Source organism: Pipistrellus kuhlii, unplaced genomic scaffold (genome assembly GCF_014108245.1).
Source record: "Pipistrellus kuhlii isolate mPipKuh1 unplaced genomic scaffold, mPipKuh1.p scaffold_m20_p_18, whole genome shotgun sequence".
NCBI lineage: Eukaryota > Metazoa > Chordata > Mammalia > Chiroptera > Vespertilionidae > Pipistrellus > Pipistrellus kuhlii.
The window spans coordinates 759,047-778,650 of record NW_023425493.1 but is presented as its reverse complement, the minus strand read 5'-3'; the positions used below and the strand labels follow the sequence as shown (position 1 = coordinate 778,650).

General features: G+C 52.9%; 1 protein-coding gene across 3 annotated transcripts; it reads left to right on the top strand.

Annotated features, from left to right (window-relative positions):
• Window positions 1-1,845: 1,845 nt before the first annotated feature.
• Window positions 1,846-19,365, top strand: ALDH9A1 (aldehyde dehydrogenase 9 family member A1). Of its 3 annotated transcripts, XM_045582932.1 has the most exons (12): window positions 1,849-2,084; window positions 3,227-3,372; window positions 5,860-5,989; window positions 6,353-6,487; window positions 8,183-8,379; window positions 8,903-9,043; window positions 11,686-11,874; window positions 12,108-12,195; window positions 12,334-12,432; window positions 14,868-15,009; window positions 17,670-17,782; window positions 18,715-19,365. In XM_045582932.1, exons 1-12 carry the CDS (start codon window positions 1,910-1,912, stop codon window positions 18,807-18,809), a joined length of 1,650 nt encoding a protein of 549 aa, XP_045438888.1. In that variant the 5' UTR covers window positions 1,849-1,909; the 3' UTR covers window positions 18,810-19,365. The 3 variants fall into 3 exon arrangements, with proteins under 3 accessions (XP_045438889.1, XP_045438888.1, XP_036298901.1); XM_036443008.2 differs by lacking the exon at window positions 12,334-12,432 and having other exon boundaries at window positions 1,854-2,084; XM_045582933.1 differs by lacking the exons at window positions 12,334-12,432; window positions 14,868-15,009 and having other exon boundaries at window positions 1,846-2,084.
• The last annotated feature ends 239 nt before the right edge of the window (window positions 19,366-19,604 follow it).

Genomic DNA, 19,604 nt, shown 5'->3' with positions numbered 1-19,604 from the left:
ATTTTTTTAAAAAAGGAGGAGGGCCCTAACCGGTTTGGCTCAGTGGGTAGAATGTCGACCTGCAGACTGAGGGGTCCCAGGTTCGATTCAGGTCAAGGGCATGTACCTTGCCTGCAGGCACATTCCCAGTAGGAGTGTATTGTACAAAGGACGCCTCAAGAAGTCGAGTTACTGAGTCACTTATTAAAGGCCAGCGGCTACGAGGGGCTACATGCTCCAGATCTCACAGCCCGAAAAGCTCGCCACATCGGCTTATATTGGCAGAATATCAGAAAGGTATCAATTGCATCTTTGGGTTTGGAATGAATGAGGACCCTGGTTTGCACAAAGCACTTACAGAAGTGAAATTGAGCAAGTTAGTTATCTATGAAGGTTAAGTATAGTTTTGGGTCTATGCATTACTGAATCAACAGGAACACATTATCTGGGGCCACTGAGGCAATTTAGAACAACTGTGCTGTCCAGATTCCGGAACCACTGCGTCACCCGGAACGCATTACCTGTAGCCACCGAGACAACTTAGGGTAATTGAGCTGTCCAGGTTCCCAGGTACAGAAGAATGTGCTTTGATAACCAGTGAGATCACAATCAATGGATATCCAAACTACCATCCATGGAGTATTCAATCTGTTAACGGAAAAAAACCATTGAAACCTGTAAAGAATTTTTTAATGAGTTTATTTGAGCCAAAACTGTCGACAATTGCCGGGAAGCAAAACCTCAATGGATTGAGATAATGCTCCGAAGAATGGCGGGTTACATTTCTCTATTTATACACTGAAATCAAAGGAGGGACATAGGTGAGTTACATGAAATTCATTGGTGATGGAGTAAGGAGGCAGGAGAAAGCAAAGATGTGGGAAACTCCTGGGATTGGATAAAAAGTAAAATGATGGATGTATACTCAGGTGAGTGCAGGAACTATTAACATGATAAAGAAGGAATTTGAGGCATCTGTCCTGGCGCTCACCACATTTGGTTGTTCCCCAGGGGCTCCGGAAAAAGGGAAGTTACAAGTTACCCAGACATCTCACAGATATGTTATCTTAGAGGCAGGAAGGCAGAGGGGCTCAGTAAAAAGATCAAAGTTGATCTTTGTCTGGGAAAATATCTGGGACGTGACTACCTACTATAACCTGTTAGATATTTAATTTTCAAACCATCCTTTGTAGTTATCTTAGGTCTCTGGGTTTGCAAGACTGCCACGCAGGCCTTCCCTGAGCTTGTCAGGTTAGCAGGTGGCTTTTTTCTTTCACAAATCAATTGGGATAGCATACGTAAGTTCACAAAATAAAAATAACTTTTCTATTGTTTTAGCGAGCAAATAAGTACAGAAGCCAAACACCAGGGTTAAAATATTGAATAGCAATTTTTACCCACCATGGTTGCTACCATGCTTCAGGATGTGTGCAGGAGGCAGCTGATCCATGTTTCTCTCTCATGCTGTTTCTAACTCTCTATCCCTTTCCCTTCCTCTCTGTAAAAAATCAATAAAACATATTAAAAAAAAAAAAAGGAGGAGGGGGGGAAAGGGAGGGAGAGAAGGAGAAGGAAGGGGAGGAGAGGGAAGGGAGAGAGAGAAGGAGGAGGAGGGAGAGGAAGGGGAGAAAGAGAGAACGCGTGTAGGCTCACCCCAAACTTCCGGCTAAGCGAGGGCCCCCAATAGTCCCGCAGACCCCGCCCCCTCCCCTGCCCCGCCCCCCCGCGCCCCGCCCTCGCCAGGAGGTCCTGCGCTCACATCCCACCTCATCCCACCAGCAGGCCCCGCCCACCCTAGAGGCCCCGCCCCCGGGGCCCCGCCCCTCCCGTGGCCTGTCCCGCGTGAGGCTCCGGGACCGGCAACCCACCCCGCACCGGCTTCCGGCTGCCCGCACCTCGGCCTCCGCCGCCGCCGCCGCCGCCGCCCCGCATGCTGCCCCGCGCCGGGCGGGCCGCACTGCCCCCGCTGCTCCGCTCCCTGCGCCCCGCCGCCGCCATGAGCACCGGCAGCTTCCTCGTTTCGCAGCCGCTCAACTACCGCGGCGGCGCCCGCCTGCAGCCCGCGGACGCCTCGGGCTCCGAGACGGCGTTCGAGCCGGCCACCGGTGAGGGCGAGGGTGCGGGTGCGGGTGCGGGTGAGGGTGAGAGGGTCCGGGGCGCGGGGGACGGGCGAGCGGGGGAGGCCGTGACCGGAGCCCAGGCCGGGCCGCAGCCCGGTCTCCGCGGGGTGGGTTGGGGGGGTTCCGATGCTGAGGGCGGGGTGCGGGCTGGCGGTGCTGGCGGTGGGTTTTCTTGGGGAGAAAGAGAGAACGTTTGTGCACAACACAGAGGCCTGAAGCGCCGCGCCGAGTGGCTCGCGGCGGCCTGGACGCGAACGTGGCACCGCGATCGCCCGGGGCCACCCTTCCGCCCGGGAAGCGCCTCTGTCCCCCTCTGCCCCCCCTCTGTCCCCCCTCCCCCAGATTGACGCCCAGCAGGACAGCCCGCGGTTCTGTTAACGTCTGCACCGTGGTCTTACCGCTGCCTGTATCTCTGGCTGTTTGGGAGCGAACCCCAGGAACAGCGCTGCCCCCGCCTGCCCTCTCAGTTACCCATCCCCGTGGGCAGTCACCGCCCCGGGCCTGGGCCGGGAAGTAAGCCTGTTTGGCCCAGAACAGGGTAGGAGTGATGCTGGGGGAGAAGAGGAGAGGCTGGCATTCCTTGTTTTTAGTAATTGAGGGGAAAACCCTCCCTGGCCTTAGGGGTCTCTTTGGCTGGCATTGCTGTTTATTAAGCGTGCTCATCAGTATTACCAGGAGGTGGTTTATATAGAACGTAGACAGGGATTTAAACTCAGCTATTAACTGGGGAGACTGCACTTTGCACCTTGATTTTGCAAGACCTCAGCTTCTCAAACATCGTAAGGAGCATTATGAAGTAATTGCTAGGAAGTTACCTGCTGTAAACCGCCAGTAAAATGCAGGCGGGCAGGGGCTCCTCACGCAAGGTCTGGGTGTGCTCTTGCAATGGCGTGATCTCCACAATTATGTCATGTGATTATATTGCTCTGCAGAGAAGTCTGCAACTTTTATTAGATTCTTAAAGCGGCCAGTGACCCCAGGATGGAGTTCAGCACGGCTGCTATAGAGGAGGCCGCGAAGGGAAGCCACCTCTTTAAAGAGGAGAAGGGGTGGTGAAGAGGCAGGTGAATGCACGATGCTTGTTTAGACGTGTGCCACAGGTGGGTAACCGGCTCCCGCTCCCCTAGGCCGCGTGATTGCCACTTTCACCTGCTCCGGAGAGAAGGAGGTCCATCTGGCTGTTCAGGATGCCAAGGCCGCCTTCAAAATATGGAGTCAGAAGTCGGGCCTGGAGCGTGGCCGGATCCTCTTGGAGGCCGCCAGGATCATCAGGGTGTGTTTCCGTCTCCCCTTCGGAAGAGGGAGAGCTTGCTGTCTGCGCTCCAGGGCACTGCCCCCGGGCGGTGTGGGCGGACTTTGGGCCACTGTTAGGTTAGGCTTGTTTGTGGAACCGGAAAGCACTTCCACCTGCTCACCTGGGCGTGTGCAGCGAGCCTTCACAGGAGTTCCGTGTGGATCTTGGCTCTCTGTGCCGACTCCGGGATGGGTTTCTTTTCCATGTTTGTTTGAATTAAAACATGTGCTTTGTAGCTTGTCTCTTTTTCTTTTTAAAATATATTTTATTGATTTTTTACAGAGAGGAAGAGAGAGGGATGGAGAGTTAGAAACATTGATGAGAGAGAAACATCCATCAGCTGCCTCCTGCACACCCCCCACTGGGATGTGTCAGTAACCAAGGTACATGCCCTTGATCGGAATCGAACCTGGGATCCTTCAGTCTGAAGGCCGACGCTCTATCCATTGAGCCAAACCGGTTTCACCTTATTTTATTTCTTTTTCTGGTAATTTTTTTCTAAGAGAGAGAGGGGTGTGGGGGGAGAGAGAAACATTGATTTCTTTTTTTTATTTTTAAAAAAATATATTTTATTGATTTTTTACAGAGAGGAAGGGAGAGAGATAGAGAGCTAGAAACATCGATGAGAGAGAAACATCGACCAGCTGCCTCTTGCACATCTCCCACCGGGGATGTGCCCGCAACCAACATACATGCCCTTGACTGGAATCGAACCTGGGACCTTTCAGTCCACAGACTGACGCTCTACCACTGAGCCAAACAGGTTTCGGCGAAACATTGATTTCTTGTTTCACTTATTTATGCATTCATTGGTTGAATCTTGTATGTGCCCTGACCTGTGATCGAACCTCCAACTTTGGCGTAGTGCTCTAGCCCACTGAGCTACCCGGCCAGGGCTCTCCTCTTTAACTCTGTGCACTTGACTCTTCTTACTTTCTCCTCTGATGACCCTTAAGTCCTCCAACCTTTCTCGGATTCATTTTTACCGTAATTGCCTGGGAAGCTTTCATAGATTCATACATGTTCCCCTCTTCAAAAACAGTTAAACTATTTTACACTTTTACAAAAGCAACCATGCCAGATGCTCGTTATAGTTTTGGTAAAACAATGCTCTTTCTTTTCATTTGTTTGATTCATCTTTTATGTACAGACATTGACCCTACTGTTTATTTTAAATTGGATTCATAATAGCAAGTATCTTTCTCTTACATTTCAGTCCTGTCATCATCTTTGGGAGGGAGAAAGGCATTCCTCAGATTTTCTTTATAGGTGTAATTTTCCAAATGTCGCCATTCATCCCTGAGCATCCAGATACAACTGGAAAAGGTGTTTGAAAAGAGAATTAGTGAGTTCTGAGCATTAGAAAATAACACTGCATTTTTTTTTTTATACATATAATTTTTTTCCAGATGAGAGAGAATCATTGATCGGCTGCCTGCTGCATGCCTCACTGGGGATTGAGCCCCCAACCACGGGCATGTGCCCTGACCAGGAATCGAGCCATGACATCTTGGTTCATAGGTCAGTGCTCATCTACTGAGCCACACTGGCCGAGGCAACGCTGCATTTCTTTTGGGGAATTAAAGCCTTGTATGCTTATAACTTCTTCAGTGTCAAACATGTAGTCGGCTATTTTGCATAACTTCTCTACTGTATACATACAAACACATACATATGTATTCATACATGTATGCATATATAATATTCACTTTTCGGAGCATTCTTTTTTTAAATGATCTTGAAATGGGTCTTGGATGGGAGAACAGGACTCCTGTTCAGCAAGAAGCTTTTTGTTTGTTTGTTTTGTTTTTCATTCTCATCAGGATAAATCTTTCCATGATCTTTAGAGAGAGTGGAAGGGAGAGGGAGAGTCAGAGAGAGAAACATAGATGTGAGAGAGACACATTGATTGGTTGCCTTTCACACACACTCTGATTGGGGCTGGGGATCAAGCCTACAACCAAGGTACCTGCCCTTGACTGGAATCGAACCCAGGACCCTGTCCTCAGGCTGATGCTCTATCCACTGAGCCAAACTGGCTGGGGCTCAACAATAAGCTTTTATCTCTTCCCAGTGTAAGACTGCCATTCCTTTTCTTTTCATTTAAATAAAAGTTGTTTCACCCTGGCCCGTATGCCTCGGTTGAGCATCGTCCTGTCCACCAGATGTCACCAGTTTGATTTCCGGTCACGGCCCAGGTTTTGGGCTCAATCTCCAGTAGGGGGCATGTAGGAGACAGCGATTGATGTTTCTCTTTCATTGATGTTTCTGTCTCTCCCTCAAGCACTAAAATCAATAAAAATATTAAAAAAAAAATTGGAGTGGTTGCGTCAGTGAAACCTGAACAAATGTAACATTACAAAAAAGAAGTTTTTATTTTTTAAAACTGGGGCATGTATTTTGTCTGGGTGTTGACTGCTGTGCAGTATGGTAATGTGTCTTAAATCTAGTCTCTGCCGCCCACAGGAGCGGAAGGAGGAAATCGCCACCTTGGAGACCATCAACAACGGCAAGTCCATCCTGGAGGCCCGCCTGGACATCGACACCTCCTGGCAGTGCCTGGAGTACTACGCGGGCCTGGCAGGATCCTTGGCTGGTAAGCCTCCCGCCGGCCTTCCTCCCTCAGCTGTGGAGGGAGAGGGCAGAGCCGAGGTGAAGGGCAAAGATTTTGGGGTGAGACAGGCCTGGTTCTCCTCACTTCATGCCACCTGATTCAGAGGAGGGAGTGAAGTGGGGTGACCGTGCGCAGAGTGCCTCGGAGGGAGTGAGGTGGGGTGACGTGGGGTGAATGTGGATGCTGTGTGGAGGATTGCAGGAGAGAGTAGGGGACAAGAGGGGACAGGAGCCTGCAGGGGGCATCATGTGCTGCGAGCAGCCGGAGGAGGTGGGGCCCCAGGAAGCACAGGTGTTGGGGTGCCGGGGGGCAGCAGACCTCCCCTCTGCTCCTGTCTCCCCCCAGGCGAGCACATCCAGCTCCCCGGCGGGTCCTTCGGTTACACCAGACGAGAGCCGCTGGGCGTGTGCGTGGGCATCGGAGCCTGGAACTACCCCTTCCAGATCGCCTCCTGGAAGTCGGCCCCCGCCTTAGCTTGTGGTAAGAGAGTTGTTCCTCCATTGGGTGTGGGAGTGGGGTCCGCTGTGTGCCTCTCCCCTCACCTCTGCGTGCACACTCTCACTCACACACACATTCACACTCACACTCACACTCACACACATATTTACACCCACACACAAACTCACAACCACACACATACACACTAACACACACTGGCATACTCACTTTCACACTCACACACACTAGCACACACTTTACACATGTACACTCATACACTCACTCATACTCATATACTCACACTCATATTTACACCCACACACATATACACACTCATTCACACTCACACTCATACACTCACACTCATATATTTACACCTCCCCCACACTCACACATATTTACACACACACAAACACACACACACACACTAACACACATATTTACACCCCCCCCACACATACACACTAACACACATATTTACACCCACACGCACACACACACACTTACACTCATACATATTTACACCCACACGCGCGCACACACACACACTCACACTCACACATATTTACACACACACACACACACATGCACACTCACACACTCACACTCACACACACACTCCCCATCAGAAGGGCCGTGCGGGGCATGCAGAGCCTCAGAGGGCACGTGTCCATGCCAGAGGGAGTCTGCATGTGTGATGCGCACAGATCGTGTCTGTGTTTTCCCTGCTCGTGTTCGTCTCATTCGTTTCTGCTCATGGGGAGGAAGAGAGTGTGGTCTGAGAGGTCCTGTTGTCACTGTCAGATTGGATGAGATTTGTGTTCCCGGTAAGTTTCCTCTTTCTGGCCATGACTTTCTGCGCAGGGGAGCACTTAGGAATCTGACTGAAGAAGCAGAAGGTTGCCTGGCTGGCGTGGGTCAGTGATTAGAGAATCAGCCTGCAGACCGAAGGGTTCTGGGTTCGAATTCCAGTCAAGGGCACATACCTTGGTTGCGGATCAATCCCTGGCCCTGATTGGGGCATGTTTGGGAGGCAGCCAATGGATGTGCCTCTCACATCGATGTTTCTCTCTCTCTCTCTCTCTCTCTCTCTCTCTCTCTCTCTCTCTCTTTCTCTCTTCCTCTCTTTCTTTCTCTCGACCCCTTTTTCTTCTTCCCCCTTTCTCTCCTCCCCTCCTTCCTCCCTTCCACTCAATGGAAAAAATGTCCTCCCGTGAAGATTTAAAAAACCTCAAAAACTTAAAAAATAAGGAAGCAGGAGATAAACTTCCTCCTCCATTTGTGTGACGAGAAATGACACCCAAAGCCCCCACCACAGAAGCTTAGGCTGGCAGACCACTTACAGGGGGTCCGCGGGGAGAGAAGACTCAGGACAGCTGGAGGTGGGAGGGGGCGCGTGTGGAGGCGCAGCCACTTGCTTGCTGCCCTCCGCGTTCTGTTCGCGGAGGGACGGAGGAGAGCTAGATGCCGTCCTGGTTTGGGGACCTGTCAGGGCCGTTAACCTTCCTCCAGTCTCACCTGTGGAAGGGAGAAGGCCTGCCTGCTGCTTCCCAGTGCAGGTGTCAGGTGAGGCGGTGCCGGTCAGAGACCTGGACATGCAGAGGGGCTGCTGGGGACGGCCCAAGCGGGGTATGGTCTGGTTAATGCGCGAGACCGGGGTGGGAAGGTGTGGGGGGAGGGCGAGATCCTGTCCGGAGGGGACCCCCACCGAGTCTTCTGTGTGCTGGGCCTGCGCAGGAAACGCCATGGTCTTCAAGCCGTCCCCCTTCACGCCGCTGTCTGCGCTGCTGCTGGCCGAGATCTACACGGAGGCGGGGGCGCCCCCCGGCCTCTTCAACGTGGTGCAGGGCGGCGCCGCCACCGGCCAGCTGCTGTGTGAGCACCGCGACGTGGCCAAGGTCTCCTTCACCGGGAGCGTGCCCACCGGCACCAAGGTGAGGCCAGCGGCCAGGGCGGGGCGATGGCATCCACTGTGGGAGTGGCCACCGAGCCTGTGCGTGCCGGAGGGAGGCCCTGGGTGTCACCCACGGGGGTCTGACGGGGGTGCACGCGGGCGGACGGGCGCCTTCAGCCTGGTGCCGGGCGGCCGGGCCCACGGGGCAGTTAGAGCACTTCTGTTGCCGCGGCCACCTCAGAGGGAAGGTGCCTCCCAGTCCATTTCACACTCATTGTTCTGACCTCGATCTGCGATCGGTCGGGGCTGTCAGCCTGAGCACAGTGACAGTGAACAGAGTTTCTGCCCGTGCAATCGGTGCGCGGACAAGTTTTTTAAAGTGAGTTCCCTCCTGAGGTGTTGGGGCGCCTCTGGCTTCGGAGCCCGGAGAGGGAGGCTAAGTGAGGAGCAGGGCGTGTGAGGGGCAGGGCTGCAGAGCCCGCTGCCTCTGGAGGTCGGGGTCTGTCACCCGGCGTGCGACTCCCTTGTTAGACCCCTGACGGTGGTCTTTCTTGTCCCCCAAGATCATGGAGATGTCGGCGAAAGGAATCAAACCTGTCACCTTGGAACTCGGAGGCAAGTCTCCCCTGATCATCTTCGAAGACTGCCACCTGGAGAACGCGGTGAAGGGGGCGCTGATGGCCAACTTCCTCACGCAGGGCGAGGTGCGTGTGCGGGGACGGCGTGTCTTAAAGAGGCTCTTTCCTGGGAAATGGTTTCAGATGTAGAGGAGGGTTGTTCATCGTACAGAGAATTCACGTGCTCCTGGGAGCCAGGCTCCTCAAAGGTCTACATTTCATTATGTTCATTTAAGACCATTTTTATATTGATTTAAGAGAGAGGGGGAGAGAGAGAGAGAGAGAAACATCAATGATAACAGAGTCATGGGTTGGCTGCCTCCTGCGCGCCCCACACTGGGGATCAAGCCTGCAACCTGGCCACGTGCCCGGACTGGCAACGGAACCGTGACGTCCTAGTTCATAGGTCAACGCTCAACCACTGAGCCACACTGGCTGGGAAGCCCCTCTACATCTTGTAGCTCACTTTCTACTGTGAGAAAGAGCTTTCCCGGCCCCGTTTTTCATTCCTTCATCCCTGTCAGCCGGACCCACGCACCCTGTGTCCTTCTGTGCGTTACCACCCAGTATTTATTCTGATGCTCAAATGATTGCGACTCAGCAGGTGGAACCCCTCTCTTTTTAATTTAAAAAAAAATATGTTTTATTGGCCGAAACTGGTTTGGCTCAGTAGATAGAGTATGTCTGCCTGCGGATTGAAAGGTCCCAGGTTCAATTTTAGTCAAGGGCATGTACCTTGGTTGCGGGCACATCCCCAGTAGGGGGTGTGCAGGAGGCAGCTGATCGATGATTATTTTCATCATTGATGTTTCTAGATCTCTCCCTTCCTCTGTAAAAAATCAATAAAATATATTTAAAAAATATATATATATTATTGATTTTTTACAGAGAGAAAGGGGGAGAGATAGATAGTTAGAAACATCGATCAGCTGCCTCCTGCACACTCCCTACTGGGGATGTGTCTGCAACCAAGGTACATGCCCTTGATCAGAATCAAACCCCGGCCCTTGAGTCCGCAGGCCCACGCTCTATCCTCTGAGCCAAACTGGCCAGGGCGGGACCCCTCTCTTGACCTTTTGATATGTCTTCACGGTCTGAGCACTTGACCTCCTGGCACAGCAGGCGCTCTGGACGCGCGCTTTTCCCCTGGCCGAGCTCTGCAGCAGCCTTGCTCCGGGGCCCTGGTCAGCGGTGAGTGGTGTTTAGAAGCCAAGGTCTGGGTGCCAGGCGGACTCCTTACTGGGTGCCACTGCCTCCAGACCCTCCTGGGGGCCAGAGAAGGGAATAGATGTTGGCATGTGTGTGTGTACTTTCATGCAACACGCACATACATGTGCACACACGTGTTTCTGCATGCATCTGTGTTAATGACCACACGTTCATACACATATTTTTACTCATTCCAATACCGCAGGGTTGTGCTGCCTTCGCCCTTCCCTGTTTATAGCTCTCTAGCAGAGAGGTTGGGCGTCCGTCCCCCACAGTCCATCTGTGTAACTGAGTCCTGGAATAGCTGGTAGTACTTGCAGGTTTGGGAAAATAAGTCTTCCAGCAGGAGTTCATACCTTTCACAGCTCCTGTCCTTAGCCAGAGGGCATAAAGCTGAGAGCTGATTGGGCGGTTCTTCCTTCTCCCCGCCCACATTGTGGCTGTGATACTCATTTTAATAACAAGTTCGCAACTTCTGTCTTATTTCATTTTGAGATTTATTTCCCCCTTTCTTGCTGGTGTTAAAAGTTGTGTTTATTGTGATTAGGGGACATGGTAATGGTTCTAAATGGCAGAATTTTACAGAAGCCACACACAGGTGTTGGTGCCCCCATTGCTCCCACCTGGTCCCCTCCTACTCTCCCTCCAATCCTGTTCCTGCCTTCCCTCCCCCAGGAGACCACAGGCCCACCTGTTCCCGAGTTTTCCTTCCTGTGCTGCTTTTCACACAGGTGAAAGGTGCTGGCGGGCTTCTTATTCCCCTTCTTTCCTGGGCAAGAACAGAAGTTAGCATCTCAGAGGCACTTCCTTGCGCTTTGCCTTCTCTAACATCCCGGGTCCCTCCGTTTCACGTGGAACTGGCTCTTCTCCCTGTGTTTGCCGCTGCCTTCATGGTCCTTGTGCGCTGGTAGCCGCTGAGCAGTCCTGACGTTCACATCCATGGAGAGTCTGGATACTCATTATTTATTGTAGATTCTGGAGAAAACACTGACTATGAAATGCTCTGGGTTTTCATTAGCTCGAGCCCTGGTTCTTAACTGTTTTTACTGTCCCCTCCCATTCTGACCTTACTCTTAAATATGCAGCCAAATCGAGCAGCTGATGTGAGCGAACAGGAGAGGGACTGGGTCCTATGGCTGTTGACAGCCTTAGGAGACTTTAAAGTTTAAACAAACACCAGGAGATGCCAGCTACCTCAGACAGCTGTGCTGCAGGCGTGATGTGTCCAGTCACATGTGCAATCCTTGTTAGTACGGGAGCTTTACAAAGGGACCGAACCTTCACAAAGGTGTAGTGCAAGGTGACCAGATCGTCCAAGCATTGGAAAGAATCGGGACTTTTTTAAAAAGCCGCAGGATGCGGGAAAAATTGTTAGAAATCAGACTGTCCCGCTAACATCTGGACGATCTGGTCACCTTAGTGCAGTGGGTTCTTTTTAAGCCTAAACCTTTGGGATTCCCCCCCTCCCCCTTTTCCTTTTTTCTTCTTTGCATGCTGATAAATGCTTGCCTCTTTTTCAGGTTTGCTGTAATGGCACAAGAGTGTTTGTGCAAAAGAAAATTCTTGATAAATTCACAAAGCAAGTGGTGGAACAGACCCAGAGGATAAAGATTGGAGACCCCCTTCTGGAGGACACCAGGATGGGCCCCCTCATCAACCGGCCGCACCTGGAGCGAGTCCTCGGGTTTGTGAAAGTGGCCAAGGAGCAGGTGAGGACGGGCGGGGAGCTGGGCTGGGCTGGGCTGGCGGGGGGGGGGGGGGGGGGGGGGGGCGGTTCCCCCGCCACCAGGCGCAGGGCCTTCCGGAGGCCGGAGCCCTCCTGCAGCCCTCCGGGTGCCGGCCAGGGTCCCGCTCTGCAGCAGAGTGACTAAGCTGGTCTAGGACTGCACGTGGGGGTCGCATGTGTCACGGAAAGTACGCATTCTGTTTTCCTTTTCGGCAGGGGGCTAAGGTGCTGTGTGGGGGAGACCCGTACGTACCCGAAGACCCCAAGCTGAAGAATGGCTTTTTCATGAGACCTTGTGTGTTGGGTATGTCCTCTTCCTGTTTGCTTTTACAGTTTGAACGAAATAGCAGAGAGCTTCTGCACAGCACGTGCATGGGGGCAAGCGAGGGCTGGCACCCGAGTGTCAGATTTCGGAAGGGGGAGTTCTCCGTTATCGCTGCAGGCCCGGCGCCCGCCCTGGGAGCAGGTGGATTCGGCCACCGGGACTCCCGGTCTCTCCCGTTGTTCGGAAGCGGAGCTCGAGAGAGGAAAGGGCGCATTGGTAAGAAGTATTGAGTTTCACTTGTCAGGACAGGCGGTCAGAATGCATCTTGCTCTGAACTATTTGACATCAATATAGGAAAACTAGTTTGTCAGGCCACATGGCAGCATTTATAAAAGTTGTCTTTTAAGAATTCTTAGCACCTCCTGTCAATCTAAAAGCCTCCGGTCTGGACAGTCAGGTGTAAGTTAGCCTCCTTCCTTGGCCAGTTACCCCGTCCTCGCTCTGGGTGACCCTGCGTGGAGGTCGCTGTCCTCGTGCTGCTCCCGCGGCTGAGGGCCTGGGTGCGTGTCCCGGGAGCTGGGAGTGTTGTCGGCTGGAGATGTTACATGGTCCCGGCACCTTATCCCGAGGGAGATCCGGCGGGTTTGTCTCCACCTGTTAGCGCTCTCACCTGGGCCCTCACCTGGGAAGGTCCGAGTCTCAGAGCTGCGGCCTGATGACGCCCTGGGGACTCCCGGTGGCTGCTGAGTGACAGGAGCAGTGGCACCTTTCAGATAAAACATATATTTGACCCCAAACCCATTCAAGACCCCGAATACGCATGGGACAGGGAGGAGCAGAGTCACCTCATAGTGTGACAGCGGCTCCTCTCGCTGGGGCTGATGGTATCTATTATGCTTTGTGCGTTGCTGCGTGTTGCAGATTTTATGTATTTATTTAACCCTCACCTGAGCATATTTTTCCATTGCATTTTTTTTAAAGAGAGAGTGAGAGGGAGCGAAGGAGGGAGAGATAGAAACATCGATGTGTGAGAGAGACATCCATCTGCTGCCTCCTGCACACGCCCTGCCCAACTGGGGATTGAACCTACAGCCCAGTTACATGCCCTTGACTGGGAATCGAACCCATGACCCTTCAGTACACAGCCTGGTGCTTTAACCACTGAGCACCACCAGCCAGGGCTGAACATCACAGACCTTAGTTTTTCATTTACTTAAATTGGGGACTAAAGTCGAGGGAGTCACATTTCTGGCAGCAGCCTTTTGTATGTCAGCTCCTCCTCATCCATCCTGTCTTCCGACCGAACCCGAGCACGCAGCACATGGAGCAGCAGAGATCAAAGACGTTTTCCGGGACTGTTGAGTAGTAACATTTTGGTTAATGGTTTCCCTGAAGATTACATGCGGATGACTAGTTTTCAGAGAGTTAGGGCATAGTAAATCATGCTTAAGCACCTCCTAAAGATGACATAATCCCTAAGTATTCCTAAGTCTAATCCACATCTTGAGAGGCAGACGCGTCATCTTTGTAGACGTGTGAACAGCTGGTTGTAGACTTTGGTCCTACCGAGCTGGTGTTGGCAGGATGTCCTCAAGCCGTTCTCTGGCCTCCACGCCGCTCACTCATCACACACCGCGGCCCGCGGCTCCCTTCCTGCCGGGGCCGCCGGGAGGGGGTCTGGCCTCAGGGAGGGCCGACGGCACCGCTCTCTCCAGGATCACCAGGCTCGGTGTTCGATGGGTAAATAGCTGCACTTCTCTACAGATGCGTGAAATGTCAAGTGTAAATTATATCATTTTAAAGAATTGGCCTTCTGCCCAGCCAGTGTGGCTCAGTGGTTGAGCTTTGACCTAGGAACCTAGAGGTTTGATTCCCGGCCAGGGCACATGCCTGGGTTGCAGGCTCAGTCCCTACGTGGGGGTGTGCAGGAGGCAGCCAATCAGTGATTCTCTCTCATCACTGATGTTTCTACCTCTCGCTCCCTCCCTCTCTCTCTCTCTAAAAAAGCAATAAAAAGACTTTTAAAAACGAAAGAATTGGCCTCTTACGGGAACTTAAGTACATTTTCATATCAAGTAAACACTCCATTGGTTATGTCTAAGGTTATGTTTTTATAGTGAGACTTTATTTTTTGTATCTAATTCTATCACAGAGTCACTAAGAAAATGTGGGAAGGTATAAAAGACAATCATATATGTAAAATTTAACAAATTGGGGCAGTCCCCTTAACATTATATCTTTTTCAGTGAATGGTGTTTATTTTTAATGTTTTTTAAATTGATTTCAGAGGGAGAGAGAGAGAAACATCAATGATGAGAGAGAATCGTAACATCAGCTGCCTCCTGCATGGCCCTCCCACCCCCACTGGGGATTGAGCCCAAAATCCGGACATGTGCCCTGACTGGGAATCGAACTGTGACCTCCTGGTTCATGGGTGGATGCTCAACCACTGAGCCACACTGGCCGGGCATCAGTGAATGTCCTTTCATGAGCACTCCCTCAGTAAATTCTTTCAGAAAATGCCACTTTGAGAGCTCAGAGCCGTTGGTCCCGGATGTGCCTGGTTCACGCGGTCCTTCCTCTGCCTGGCCGCCGGCCTGTGGCCCCGTTGTCACGGCTGTACGTGTGACGGCCGTCCTCGTGTACGGCTGGTCACTCGCTGTGGACGAGCAGCGGCTCCCACGGCATCCTGTCTGTCCCGCTGCTCGCAGGTGACTGCAGGGATGACATGACCTGCGTGAAGGAAGAGATCTTTGGGCCCGTTATGTCCATTCTGTCGTTCGACACTGAGGCGGAGGTTCTGGAACGAGCCAACAACACCTCCTTTGGACTCGCCGCCGGCGTCTTCACCAGGTACGTGGGGAAGGCCCCCCACGCTGGCTCTGGGCAGGTGGCTGGCTGCTCTGATGGGGCTGATCTGGCTCCCCCTCGGGTCTGCCCATCACGTTCCATCGGCATTTCCTGTAAAGTCAGAAGATGCCAAGTAGCACTGTGTATTTTGCCCTCCGTGGCCACAGCCCTGCTACGGAGCTGAACTGAGCTGCAAACTTGGTTGATGAGAATGCCGCCTTCTTTATTGGCTTGTGGAATAAGTAGGTGGTGCTGACCCCAGGGCCCCAAGCCTGAGTGTCCAGGTCCAGGACTTGGGAAGCCTATGGCGTGTCAGCGCTGGGCTGTTTCCTGTCTGTGCACATGGGGGTGTTTCCAGGCTCAGCGCTGTGAGCCGTGTTGTGACTGATGTCCTTCCGTGTGAGCTGGAACCACCGCACTGAGAGTAAGAGGTGGTTTGGAAGCACAGTGTTTGCTTGATGATATGCAAACTGCATAGTTTTGGCAGTTATAGGCAGTTTTTTTTTTTTCTTCTTTTTGATTTTATTTAAAGGGGCTCTAACAAAAAATCATCCTTTCCTCTTTAAAAATTTTTATTTCATTTAAAAATTTTGTTTATTGCCGAAACCGGTTTGGCTCAATGGATAGAGTGTCGGCTTGGGGCTGAAAGGTCCCGGGTTCGATTCCGGTCAAGGGCATGTACCTTGGTTGTGGGCATATCCCCAGTGGGGGGTGTGCAAGAGGCAGCTGATCGATGACACTCTCTCTCATCGAAGTTTCTAACTATCTCTCTCCCTTCCTCTCTGTACAAAATCAATAAAATATATTTAAAAAAAAATAAAAAAATAAAATAAAAATTTTGTTTATTGATTTCAGAGAGGAAGGCAGAGGGAAAGAGAGATAGAAACATCAATGATGAGAGTCATTGATTGGCTGCCCCCTGCACACCTCACATTGGAGATCGGGCATGCCCCTGGGAATCGAACCCAGGACCCTTCAGTCCACAGGTCAGTGCTCTATCCACTGAGCCAAATCCACTAGGGCTACTTATTTATTGATTTTAGAGAGAGGAACGGGGGGGAGGGGAATCAAGGGGAGCAGGAGAGAGGGAGAGAACAAGATCTGTGTGAGAGTGAAACGGATTGGTTGCCTCCTGCATCCGCCCTGATGAAGGATTGAATCCGTATCCTGGGTGTGTGCCCTGACCGGGAATTGAGCTGCAACAGTTGGGGTGCGGGAGGATGCTGCAGCCAGCGGAGTCACACCGGCCGGGGCTTTGGCAGTTTTCTAAGCCGGCATCACACTTGGGATTTTTCTGTTTCTTTGGCGATAGACAAGGTTCTATTTTTTTGTCACTTTGTGGCCCGAACCTGGGAAGGAAGACACATCTCCCTGAGGACCTGATGTAATGGCTTCTGCTTGAGCTCCGAGGAAGGGTTCGGGAGCTGCTGCTTTAAAAAACAACAGCCCTGGGCAGGTAGCTCAGCTGGTTAGAGCATGGTCCCCACCACCAAGGTTGCAGGTTCAATCCCTGGGCAGGGCACATACAAGAATGAACCAATGAATGCATAAATAAGTGGGACAGCAAATTGATCCTCTCTCTATCTCTCCCTCCACCTTCCTCTCTCTAAAATCAATAAATAAATTAAAAAAAAAAACACTACCAAAACAAACAACAGCCCTGGCTGGTTTGGCTCAGTGGATAGAGCATCTTTGGCCTGTGGATAAAGGGTTCTGGGTTCAGTTTCAGGAAGGAGCATATACCTTGATTGCAGACTCTTCCCTGGCCTGGGACCTGGTTGGGGCTCATGCAGGAAGCAACCAATTAAAGTGTTTCTCTCACACCAATGTTTCTCTCTGTCTCTTCCTCCCTGTCACCCTCTCTACAAATCAGTGGAAAACATCCTCGGATGAGGATTAGCCAAAACCAAAACAAACAAAAACAATCAAGCCAACAAAAATGGTGGTTTCCAGAGTGATTTTAGGTTTCCCATGATAGTGAGGAGGTACAGGTTTCCCATCCGCCTCGGCCCCACATGCACAGCCTCCTTCATACCTGCAGGCGGTCCATTTGTGTGACCGTGTCATCTCCCCATCCCACAGCTCACCTTGGGCTCCCTCTCGGCGGCCTCCCCTGAGGGTGTGGACAAAGGGCAGTGACCGGGACCCCCCTGGGGCAGCATATCGAGCAGCGCCCCGTTTTGACAGCCGCTGTGAGCAGCTGCGCTGGGACTGCATCGAGGGGCTGTCTTGCTGCCTACGCCTTTGACAGCTCGATGGGGGTCACTCCCGGGCTGAATAGCTCACCCGCATAAAGTGCGCCCCGAGTGGCTCTCAGCTATTCGCAGAGCTGTGCAGCGTCACCATAGCCCAATGTCAGGACATTCCCATCAGCTCAGGACAGCAAGGCGAGCTGACTGTCCCGCCCCCAGCCTGGCAGGTCTTCCTGTCTCCAGGCTGCTTGCTCTGAGTGTTTTCTGTAAGTGGGACCACACACTTCAGCTCTCACTGACCTCATGTTTCCAAGGGTGTCGGCCCTGCTCCCCCTCACCCCCAGGAATTGCCGTGCGGTCTCTCTGCTCCGCGTTGGCGGCATGCGGTGCCTGAACTGCGGCTGCTGTGAGCGGGGGGGAGCATCTGCATGTTAAGGTGAGGCTGCAGGCTAAGCCATGTCTTCCCTGCAGGGACCTCCAGCGCGCTCACCGCGTGGTGGCCGAGCTGCAGGCCGGCGTGTGCTACATCAACAACTACAACGTCAGCCCCGTGGAGCTGCCCTTCGGCGGCTACAAGAAGTCTGGTGAGCGCTGGGGAGGGGCGGGGAGGTGGGTGGGGGGGACAGGCCACCAGGTCTCCAGGGGGACTGTCCTCATTGGTCCTTGTCGACCAGGCTCCCAGCCTGTCAGCATGGTCACCACTCAGGGTCGGGTGCCTGCTGCCGGCTGATGTGCATCTCGGGAGGTCTGTCATGTGGGAGAGTTACTTTTCCTCTAGGCTGTGAGCGCCGTATTTATGGCCACCTCAGTGCTGGCCAGCGTAGGAACCCGGTGTGTGCTGGTGAAGCAGAGGGTGTTAATCTGACAGTGTGATTTGGTCTCTCCCTGGCGTTCCCTAATCACAGTCCATAGTCATGCCTGTCCTTCTGGGGCCAGCCAGGTGGGACACACAGGCCAGGCGCAGAGCCGGGAAGGGCTGTTTGTTCCTGTGTAACTGTCAGTGCCGGGGAGTGGGTTTGTGACCTGCGGCTACGTCTCATGGACCTCCCAGGCCGCCGTTCCCTTCCCGTCTGCGGCTTTGGAGTGGGGCCCACAGACATGTGGCACGGGCATGCCCACGGGATGAGGGGGAGACGGAGGATGGCCAGCTCTGCTCAGGATTAGCAGAGGGCTGGCTGGGCCTCTGTCCCTCTGAATGGTGCCCCTGGAGACGTGCATTTTTGGGGTCTGGGCCTTGCCCTTAGGAGGCGAGCCTACCTAGGTCTGGGGCAGGCTGATAGGAAAGGCCAAGCAGGGGACACTGCCCTTCCGCACGGAGCCTGGTCCCCGGCTGCGGGCAGGGTCTCGGCCCTGCTGGCCAGGTTACTTCCCACGCTGGCTCGCAGCTGGTGTACCAGGGAAGGGGTTTCTTTCTAAGAAACGTGCTGCCTCTGTGTTCCTCTGCAGGCTGAGGGCAGGCCTGTCTCCGACGGCCACTGACCTTTGGGCTCATCGTCTTCCCTTGTCTTCCTTGCAGGGTTTGGCAGAGAGAACGGCCGGGTGACCATTGAGTATTACTCACAGCTGAAGACCGTGTGTGTGGAGATGGGCGACGTGGAGTCTGCTTTCTGAGAGCCAGCTGTGAACCCCGTGGACGTGCCAGGCTGAGCCGTGAGACCGGTGGAGGCCTTGCAGGGCATCAGTGCGACCCAGACGCGGTCTCGTGGGTCCACGCCTGGCTCAGCGTCACTCTCGTCACTCAGGCATCTTCCCTGAGGGCGCACAAGTGCCTTGGTTCTATGGAGAAGCAGTGAGTGCCATCCTGAACCGCCCGAACCCCTTCTGGAGACGGACCAGGGCCAGGCCTCCGAGCCCTGCCCTCTGCTGTCTCGCTTGCCTGGAAGAATGTGTTCCTTTCAGGTTCTGTGGACCCACAGCAGCTGCCTTAAGCTCTGGCTCTTTTCCTTCTACAGAAAGCTGATGATCGGGAAGGGAGGGGACTAGATACTGGGCAGGTCAGCGGTGAACGGTAACTGGCCTAGAAAGGTTTTGTTTCTGTGGAGCTGCGGGAGAGGACACGTCCTCTGCTTTGAACTTCAGCTTGCTGTCTGGATGCAGCAGTTCCTGTTAAATGTGCAAATTATTTGCCAAATAGCTGCACTAGAGCCAAATAAATCACACTGTTCATTCTTCCAGTGTCGTGTTTTGAAACGAAACAACTCTCAAGGTCACTTAGGACATGGGATGGGCTGACGTGAAACACCTGTAATAGCTCCTACGCCCTGTGGGAGAGCTGTCAGGTCCTGGTGACCTCACACTGTGGGGTCCCCTTTGCTGGGACCTTCATGGCTAGGGTTCAGGATCTGAAGGAGGGGCCAACACACAAATGAAAATGCTATACAAAAAATATGAATTTAGAAGGCATTG

Coding starts and splice junctions, on each gene's coding strand:
- ALDH9A1 (XM_045582932.1), top strand. CDS start 1,910: ATGCTGCCCCGCGCCGGGCGGGCCGCACTGCCCCCGCTGCTCCGCTCC. Junction 5,990..6,352: donor CCTGGCAGGATCCTTGGCTG/GTAAGCCTCCCG, acceptor GTCTCCCCCCAG/GCGAGCACATCCAGCTCCCC. Junction 8,380..8,902: donor GCGTGCCCACCGGCACCAAG/GTGAGGCCAGCG, acceptor TTGTCCCCCAAG/ATCATGGAGATGTCGGCGAA.